General features: G+C 40.1%; 1 protein-coding gene across 2 annotated transcripts; it reads left to right on the forward strand.

Annotated features, from left to right (window-relative positions):
- Positions 1-2,666: 2,666 nt before the first annotated feature.
- NDUFV1 (NADH:ubiquinone oxidoreductase core subunit V1) lies at positions 2,667-10,390 on the forward strand. 2 transcript variants are annotated; one of them, XR_009151889.1, is made up of 11 exons: positions 2,667-2,824; positions 3,505-3,587; positions 4,767-4,937; positions 5,678-5,861; positions 6,760-6,949; positions 7,730-7,942; positions 8,105-8,271; positions 8,348-8,429; positions 8,757-8,902; positions 9,060-9,353; positions 9,883-10,390. XR_009151889.1 is itself a non-coding variant. In XM_058154748.1 (10 exons), the coding sequence occupies exons 1-10, from the start codon at positions 2,744-2,746 to the stop codon at positions 9,138-9,140; spliced, it is 1,398 nt and encodes a 465-aa protein (XP_058010731.1). In that variant the 5' UTR covers positions 2,667-2,743; the 3' UTR covers positions 9,141-10,390. The 2 variants fall into 2 exon arrangements, 1 of the variants encoding a protein (XP_058010731.1); XM_058154748.1 differs by having other exon boundaries at positions 9,060-10,390.

Consider the following 10,390-nt stretch of genomic DNA (forward strand, 5'->3'; position numbering starts at 1 on the left):
AAACGAATTTCAGTAGGGTGATGCTAGACTCAGGACTACTATATGGGTTGAGGGCCACAGACAACTCTTCCTATTTTTTGAACATATAAATGGGCAGGGACTTCCATATGATTGTACTAAAAATCATGGGCATGCTTGTTAATCAAGAAACTGATTTTTGTTTTAGGTGCTACGATTGTAGTTCTTCATATGCATTTCTGATGTTTCTGTTAGCAACAGACTGTTCTTTGTATTACCATCACAAACTACTATTACTAGGAGCTCAAGACATTTTGCTATGTGAGGCAGTGGACAAAAAGGTGTCCCTCTGCTAAATATATACTAACAGCTTAACTTTACCTTCAACACTGGCAGTAGAATTGTCTCCTTCACTCTACTCGAGAAGGGCGTACTAGTTTGATGGCATAAGCTCTTCCTGCCATTTTGTCATTCAATACCTTTATTTATTTTATTTATTTATTTATTTTATTTGTCACAACAATATATATAAGCATCACACAAAAAGATTATATAGTATATAAACATATATATGAGGGAATATTAGAAGGTATAAGCATATATATATATATATATAAGAAGAAGAAAAAAGAAAAACAATAGGACAGGAACGGTAGGCACGTTTGTGCTCTTATGCACGCCCCTTATGGTCCTCTTAGGAATGGGGTGAGGTCAATAGTAGAAAGTTTTTGGTTAAAACTTTTGGGATTATACCTTTCCACTTCATTTCTCCATGCACTGATGTGTGTCATATGGTCATGCCTCTTATTCATTGATCAAAATTGTCCTTTTTGCTTACTTGGTTAGGTGTTTGGTTGGTGTTTTGTTCAGCGATACTACCTAAGATATTGGTAATGCAAGCCTCTAGCTTCTTGCTATCCGGGCTAGCAATGTGCAAGCAGCAATACTATCTGTGAAAGATGGGAATACTTACAGAACAGAAAAGCTAGGGTTCGGAGGGTCAAGTGAAGTTGGAGATACTGCTGTAATGCCTCCCTGCATCTTTTGTCTGAGGTAGGTATCTCACTGCCTAATAGCTAGGCTGGCCTTTCTACAAATGAGGATTGGAAAGTTATGTTCCAAGATCTATGTATGATTGATGATCCCTCTTTAGAATTTGGAGCACTTCCATGCAACTACTATGCTAAAGTACACTCCAGTATAATGGGATCATCCTTCTCGGACTAAGAATCAACAGGATCAGAGAGATCAGTGATGTAATCCTCTTCCTGGCAGAACAGATTAGCATCTTTCTGAAAATGAGGCAAACTGGCAAAGGCAAGCCACAGTGGAGCTAATGGAAATGGAGGGATCCAGAAGCTGTGATCCTTTGTGTACCAGGTACAGAAAGAAGCATAATCAGAATACTTCATATTTAAGAAGAAACTATTACAGAAAACAGCTTCTAGAACTATATATTATTTAACTTTAAAAAGAAATTGTTTTCCTCTTCTTTTCATGCCATGCCATGATCCTGCAAACTGCAAGCCTATGAGCATTTTTAAAATTAATTATATTTACATTCCGAGAATATGTTTGGCTGAAAAGCAGGATAAATCCTTACCAACTAACTAAAATAAGTAAATAAAGCAAGCCAATAGAGGACATTTTTGTGGAAAAAGCACTATTATATCATTTTAGAAGATAGGAATATGTAGAATGGAAAGTTCACAAAATTATAAACAATATTAAAACTGAAGACATCTAACATACATGTGGGATTTATAGCCATTGTATAGCCCAATGACTAGTTACATAAAATACATATACATAAAATACATAATACATATTTGAAGCAGTAAACAGCCCATCATTATTAAAATGATGGAAAAATATTTTTAAATTGGATAAAATGGCAAATTGCTGTATCTTTAGTTATGCCCATTTTATGAACTTCCTTAAAGTACCTGGTTGACTACTACCCAGCTAACTTCACATATGACAAATCCAATACATAATAAATATTCTGTAGGGTTTTATGACTGCAATTATTTTACTGTAACAACTGTGTAACAAGTTCACAAGCAGGCTATCAAAACGTGTACAGCAAGATTCACAGATGGAATCCTAAAATGCGTAAAATCTTTGACCTAACCTGACAAGAGAAGTGAGTTAATTGTATGATCCAAGTTTTACTATGAGTTGCATTTCAAAAGGCTGCAGATGGTTGTGCAGTTAACTGCAACAATCAAGACTAGATGGAAAAGATGCCCAGTACTTAGTAAAAAATTGTTGATTTTGCTATAAACATATTAATTTATTGCAATCTTTTAATTACAAACTTCTGCCATAAGCACATATGTGAAATTTCACTCACTGAAAATAGATTTCGGAATAGTCCCTTGCATATCCGATAAGTTATTTTTTTTTTAAAAGGATCCTAAATATTGTCACACATGTTTCAAACAAATCCGAGAGGAAAATTTACCTTTATAAACATCAACCACTATGCTACGCACATATACTGCTCTATTCCACACCCATAACCACTTGCTCCAAAACACCGAACCTTCGCTGCAGTCCGTCATTTATTCAGCACTAAAAACGGGTTGGCGATCGTATGCACTTCCTTGTGGAACTACAATTCCCGTGATGCCAGAAGCCAAAGGAAGTTGCCCTGTCTCTGGTCTTCCGGGAAGAGCGAAGAGAAACATCGTGACGTATTATTATTGCGCCTGACAGGTGAAGGTGACGAGGTTAGGAGCTGCAGCAGGGGAGAAACACCCCCCCACCTTCGCTCTCCGCTATGTTGGGGGCTCAGTCCTTGCGCCTCCGTCCGATTTGCATTCCGGCTCGCTTTTTTTCCGCCGCCGCTGCTCCAGAATCGGTGACTTCTACCTTCCGTTCTTTTGTTTCTTTTTCAACAAGGGAAAGGGGAGAAGGGATGGGGACCTATACAACTGCAGCAGTGGTTCTCAGCTAGCTTGCCGCGGGGCATAGGCGTGCCATGGGCTTGTTTCTAGTGTGCCAAGAGATTTTTGCCTTATGTAATTTCCCCCCCCCTTTTTGTGCTGTGCATGTTCTGTGTCATCCGTATATGCAGTACAGTGCAGATACTATTAAAATAGTTTTAACTTCTTAAAACACGTCTTACATATTTAAAAATATTGTATGCATTTCATAATTTTGCGGTGTGCCACAGAACTATCGTTTTGTTCAATATTGTGCTTTAGATTCAAAAAAGGATTGAATTAGAGAAATAAGGGAAGGATTAGGGTATGGATGATGGAGAACTCCAAAGTCCTGCTTTTTGGACCTCCTGGATTCCTCCAACGTGCTTTTTAGTTATTTCTAATTTTAGCATGAACAGGTGTTTTGGAATATATATTCTTGGGGGAAGAGTGCTTTTTTCTCGCCTATTATGAAGATGGCTCAGTTTCTGTGCTTAGCTTTTGGGAAAAGAGATTTATTTCCCCCTTTTTTTTGGTTTTTTTTTTTTTTTGCTTTTGTCCTATTTTTGTAGTATGTTTTTTTTCAAAGTTAAAGCTATTTCTTTTTGTTTGACAGGCACCCCCAAAGAAAACTCAATTTGGTCCCCTCAAAGATGAGGATCGCATTTTTACTAATCTTTATGGACGTCATGATTGGAGGTGAGAAACAAAAATGTAGAATATATTTTGCTTGCTGACAGAAAAATATAGTTTTCAAATCTTTTTTAGCTAGTGGAGAAAAAAAGTTATGAAGAAAATGGAGGATTAAACATTTAATTAGTGAATGAATTATAGGCTGCCAAAAATATTTTTCTACTTATCTAACAGTTGTGGTTTACTTAAATACAACTGTAATTGTTTTAAATTTCTGTAGTTGTGTGTATTCATTGGTTGTTTGCAAAATTGCTGTCTTGGCAATTAAGTTTCTTTGATATTTTGGCACTGCACAATTTTGTGATCGTGCATTTATTTGTGCAACTACTACTTTTCAGGTTTTCTGGTTATCATAAAGGAAAAGAATGCCAGGATATTGTCCTATCCTTGCTTCTACTATTTTGCATACAGTAGAAAATAGAGAAGAAAAATCCGCAAGATCTGCTTGGTGTCAGCATGACCATGGATAGAGTTGGAAGCCTTAATCAAACCCCACATCTTTCTGCTTGTTTTTAGTCTCTCTTCTGACTTTGGGGAGGGAATTAAGAAAAAGAAAGAGATGGAGAGCTAAAGGAAGACCTATTTTTGTTGCATTTTTCTTAGATTTTACCACTGTTTTAGAATAGCAAAGTGAAGGCTAATGCTTGTTAATTCTATAACTATCAGTTTTCATACAGGGGCTAAGAGAATAAGCAATGAAACATGCAGTGTGATGCAAATTCTACCCTTTACTTACTTGTGCTACAAATACAGAGGACATGACATCATGATGCATGTTTTATCATTTTGTCATTATTGTGGTTAGAAGTGAGGACTCTCAACTTCATCTACAAGAGGAAGACATATTTCCTAATTCCAAACATTTCCAATTTTACATGTATTTAGATTGCACCTATTGGTACAACTCAAAATAGAATCAAAATGCTCCTGCCTCCTATTTTTCTATATAAGAGAGACCAACTGGGTCAAAATCATAATTAAATCATATTCATGCCTAAAGGAAGACTAGAACTTGCAGCTTCCCAGTTTTTAGTCCAGTATCTTAACCACAACATTAAACTGCTATCATATTCTGAGATACCTGAATAATCCCAGATGGGGTTTAAATTTATTTAATATAAACAAGCTCTAAATTTATTTACAAAATGGAGTTAATATGCGTGACTCTTTCTTTTTTGTCTCTAGGTTGAAAGGGGCTTTGAGTCGAGGTGACTGGTATAAAACCAAGGAAATTCTGCTGAAGGGTGTTGATTGGATCTTGAATGAAATAAAGACTTCAGGCCTGAGAGGCCGTGGAGGAGCTGGTTTTCCCACTGGTCTTAAGTGGAGCTTTATGAATAAGCCTCCAGATGGCAGGTGTGGTACTAATTATGAACGTCGTAGTTTCAAACATTAGACTCTGCCTGTCTTCTTGTGCAGAACCTGACTAAGCTATAGTTTTTCCTTCTACTTTTGGGTTGGAAGGCCATTTATTTTAATTAGAATTTGCAACTGTGATTTCCATTTCAGTCTTTTACGTTTTAAATCGTGTATCTGAGCTTTGAGGAATGATTTATATCTGTTTCAAAAGCTTTAAACCCATCTTTTCTTCTCTCTTTTTCAAAAAAGGTAGTGTTCTCTAGAAAGATTGGCTCTGTGAAGCAGCCAGATCTCTGGACTTCTTATCCAGAAAACCTGCTATAAGGGGGGGATAGTTGGTTTTGCTAGCTAGGTGAATGGAGTGTAAGATTCGTACTTGAAAAAGTCAGTTTTAAATATCTCTGTGTGTGCTCTTGCTCAAAATTCACCTTTTTCCAGCCTAGTTTGCCATATGGCTAAAATATTATCATTTGCTGTGGCTGCAGAAATACAAATATAGTTTCCTCAGTAATACTTAGGATGCTTACTTGTATGCTCAAGTTTTCCTAAGCCTTTATTTCCTTGCAGCTGAAGTTGAACACTATGATCATTGACTAAGTGAAGATCCTGAACTGGATAGATTAGTTATGTAGTCTGTGTGTAAACTTTAATAGATTAGGTAGCATTACTAACTGTAGCACATACTGATGGAGAGGCTTTTTGTCTTGTTGGTGAATATAATTATTTCTGTGTTTCAGGCCTAAGTACTTGGTAGTGAATGCAGATGAAGGGGAACCAGGAACTTGTAAGGATCGGGAGATTATGCGTCATGATCCCCATAAACTAATAGAGGGCTGCCTAGTGGCAGGAAGATCTATGGGGGCTCGAGCTGCCTATATCTATATACGTGGAGAGTTCTACAATGAAGCATCAAACTTGCAGGTAAGCTGCTGTCTCTTGTGGTTACCCTAATTTTGTCTGTTAGATCAGCGGTCACCAACTGGTGGTCTGTGGACCACTGGTGGTCTGCGAGAAAATTTTGGTGGTCCGCAGAAAAATTATGTGCATTTTTTATATTGCACTAAATCAGGGGTCCTCAAACTACAGCCCTTGGGCCAGATACATGCAATGAATGCTTGTTTTGCTGCAGAGAGTCTCCTTCTTTGGGGTCTTTTTGTGTGGGTCAGAGGGGGAAGAAATTCTGACTCGGGGTCTGCTTCAGCCTCCTGGTACGGGGCTTTGGACAAAGGTTGGAGGGAAGTGCTGCTGGTGGCAAAGAGCTGGAGGATCTTGTTCCAGTGGGACTACATCATGTCCTGGAACTGGCTGACCATCTCAGCCTGCTGAGCCTCCAGGCACCAGTACCTGGTCTTGTATTCCCGTAGGTCTTCCCTCTGCTTGGAAAGCCTATGCTCCTAGTCCTCAGTGAGGTGCTTCTGCTGAGCCTCCTTCTTGGTCAGATCCAACTGAGCCAGCTGTTTTGCCAACTATTTCTCATGGTCACTGCTTAACTCCAACAACTGCTTCCTGTTGGGGCCCTAAGGAGCCCGGGCAGGCAGGAGAGGAGGGAGGGGCGAGTAGAGGCTGGCAAGGGGCACTAACAACTGATGTGACATTGAGTTGGCCATGCCCACCCAGTCACATGACCAACTAGCTACACCCACACAGTCACCCAGATCATATTAGTGGTCCATGGAATTTAAAATTATGAATTTAGTGGTCCCTGAGGTCCGAAAGGTTGGTGACCCCTGTGCTAGATTGCCTTTTTCTATGGTCAGAAATCAAGGTCACCGGTGTTTGGGGTTTGGCTGTAGTAATTAATGCTATCTTACTTTATTAGGTGGCAATCAAGGAGGCCTACGAAGCAGGACTGGTGGGCAAGGATGCTTGTGGCTCTGGCTATGACTTCGATGTCTTTGTAACAAGAGGGGCAGGTGCCTATATTTGTGGTGAAGAGACTGCACTTATTGAATCCCTTGAGGGCAAACAGGGCAAACCCCGCCTCAAGCCTCCTTTTCCTGCAGATGTAGGTAAGTGTTCTGTCCTCCTCCGCCTCCGTCCGAATGATGGCTTAATTAGCCGGCACTATCAGCTCTGGCAGCAAAAGAGCCAGCGTCTGCCAATAGCCCTCATTATCTTCCACAACGCTGGTGAGTCACAAACTTCAGCTCTAGTCAATCAGTGGATTTGCCTGTTACAAAGAGACACACCAGCTCTTGCTGCCTTTTATATCCTGTGGGGTGTGGCTCCATGACTCAGCACTTCCTAGGCCTGCCCCACCCTTGCTTCTGTTGTTCCCTCCTCTCCTGCCTACGAAACCTAAGATTCAACCAAGCCTGATTGCTGTCAGCTGGGTCTGCAGGCGTGGCCTGTGGGGGGAAGAGTCAGGGGATGGAGGCCTCATTATTTCTTCTACCTGGCCTGCTTCTGGCTCCTGGAGCTGAGCCAGGGGAGCCGGTGCTTCTGAGGTAAGTCATGACGGCCCTTCCCCCTCACTTTCCAAGTCACTTTCTGGCAGCAGGGCCGGCTCGGGGGGCGGGGGGGCGCAGACACAACAGTAAGGTATTTAAATGCTCCTTCTACTGGTGTGTGTGTGTGTGAATTTCTAATATGCTTCCTCAAGTCAACATGAGACTCATTATCTATAAAACCATAAACATACTTTTTTCACTTAAAATAACTTTTAAGTCCCTATCAGATATCCCATTTAATAGTACTCCCATTTTGATTATTCTTGGGTCCATTCTCCTTTTCACCTTAGATCGTTCAGAAATGTTGTTAATGTAAACCCATTTTCTTTCTTTCTCTAGGGGTTTTTGGGTGCCCTACCACAGTGGCAAATGTGGAAACAGTTGCAGTAGCACCTACCATCTGCCGTCGAGGAGGTACCTGGTTTGCTAGCTTTGGACGTGAGCGCAACTCTGGCACTAAGCTCTTCAATATCTCAGGCCACGTCAATACCCCTTGTACTGTGGAAGAGGAGATGTCAATACCATTGCGTGATTTAATTGAACGACATGCAGGTGAGAATGACTTAGTTACCCTAAAGAATGAGCTGTCACTTTAATTTAGATACCTGTATTAGTGGGCTCAGCTTTTTAGTTCATTTTGTTCCTCTTGTATGTTGACCTGATCCAATCATCTAAAAAGCCAGGCCTCATGGTATGTTTCTGCCCTCTGATCAGGCGGCATTAGAGGTGGCTGGGATAACTTGCTCGCTGTGATTCCTGGAGGCTCTTCAACTCCGCTCATCCCCAAGTCAGTGTGTGAGACAGTTCTGATGGACTTTGATGCCTTAGTGGAGGCACAGACCGGGCTTGGGACAGCAGCTCTCATTGTCATGGACAAATCGGTAAGCAATGTTCCCTAGAGTTATTTCTCTGGGTTTTGTGTATGAAACATCTTCATTTTCTTCTCTTTCTCCCCAGACCGATATAGTTCGAGCCATTGCCCGCCTCATTGAATTTTACAAGCACGAAAGTTGTGGGCAGTGCACACCTTGCCGAGAAGGTGAGTTCAAATCTTTTGAACCTTTATTCAAACCTTTTGAAGTATTAGCAAAATTATCCCAGAATTCTCTGAATTAGGATTGGGATTGGGAAAAAAAATGTGAATAGACTTTCGAATTATTTTGCTTATGCCAGTATTATTTAAAATACAGTTGAAACAGATATCTGAAAATCCCTGTGGAGGGAAATTTCCAATCCAAGGTCAGGAAAAAAAACCTGTAACGTGGGCAGCAAAATCAATTTAGACTTCTATGTTCAGTATTGTCCTGCCTTGCTGATTTTCGTGAGGCTTTGTATTCCACTTCTAATGTTGATTCCCTTCCTACAGGTGTTGACTGGATGAACAAGGTCATGTGGCGATTTGTGAGAGGCAATGCACAAGTGGCAGAAATTGATGCACTCTGGGAAATCAGCAAACAAATTGAGGGTCACACTATCTGTGCCTTGGGAGATGGGGCTGCTTGGCCTGTGCAGGTAATTTCCTCTTTACTTCAGAATGTGCTGAAGAATCACACAATTTGCTTGAGGGAGGGCTAGAAATGAAATGACTTTGTAGGGAGGCCTCAGGTTGGAGTACAGAGAATGCTACAGGTGTATTTAATGGGTAACTCCTGTGCTTGATTTTTTACAGGGTCTAATTCGTCACTTCCGTCCAGAACTGGAGGAACGGATGAGGCAATATAATGAATCTGAAAAACAGGCATCTGGATGAACAGTTATAAAGCCCATCTCAAAGAAGTTACACTGTTCTATAATATTTTGTAGCCCATGTCTACTTTTGCTTGGGCTTCAGTAACAGTGTTTAATTTCTATTATTTGTGAAAACCTGCCCCAACTTCCAGTTTTTCTTTTTTGCTTTCTTCTTGGGCAGTTTATTAAATACTTTAGACTGATCTGTGTAATTTCTTACAGCAAGGAAAATAAGGTGAATACCTGGATGTGATCTTATTTGATTATTGGATTTATATGGCCATATGTGACTCTGGATGGTGTACAGCATTAGAAATAGAATGTAATATGCCCCATGAAAGTAACCGAGAATCAAACCACATAGGAAGCCCTGCAACATCTCACAGAACAGGCGCCCCAACATCCTATGTCTGAGGCCTTGAATTGCCTTTATATACTTCTTGGAGTGATTGATAATGAAATGAAGCAAAGAAGTCTTTCCAATCTATATGAGTTCATGGGAAAATATTGTCCAAAACGACCAGTCAGGATTCTGTAGTACATAAATATAACTTTGATGAACTCATCTAAACCTTTACTTTCCCATTCCTAATTCTTCTTCTGCAAGGCCTATAAATGTGCAGATGAAATGGAAAGCTGATTGTATTATTTGCAAATATTTTTAACTTTTTTAAGTAGTAAACATCAGGATGAAATGGTTTAATGCAGCACATCTGGCTCTGCAGATATATTTCAGTATTGACTTGCATATGTATATATTTCAGTATTGACTTGCATGTGCAGTTGGCCATGTCATGTGGGAATTCACTGAAGAAAGCAATTACGTTTGGAAGAATTAGCGGCAAAAGGAACCCAGGCTGTGAAAGAACACGGTGGCTGGACACTTATCAAAGCTGACACAAGCTACAGCATAGAAAAACTCAATGAAGTAGTGCAAGATCAGAAGATGTGGAGAGACCTGGCCCAGAGAATTGCAAAGGGTTGGACTTGACTGAATGAGTACCATCATCATCATGCTGTTGGATGAGCAATATCAGTCATTTTTAGAACCCACAGGCGTAGAAAGGAAGGAGAAGTGCAGTGTAATAAAAGTGCAGTAATGGCTTTCATCCATTACTACTTGAACTAGCTTTTTGAATAATGTAGTTTCAGGATTCACGTACTATGCTCCAAGTCCAAAATGTAATCATATTATGGCTTAGTACACTATGTAATTCTTGTACTCTTGCCTCAGCTGTTGCTCTGGGAGAAATTAAAAAGGATAAAACAGAA

This window comes from Ahaetulla prasina, chromosome 1 (assembly GCF_028640845.1).
Source record: "Ahaetulla prasina isolate Xishuangbanna chromosome 1, ASM2864084v1, whole genome shotgun sequence".
Classification (NCBI taxonomy): Eukaryota; Metazoa; Chordata; class Lepidosauria; order Squamata; family Colubridae; genus Ahaetulla; species Ahaetulla prasina.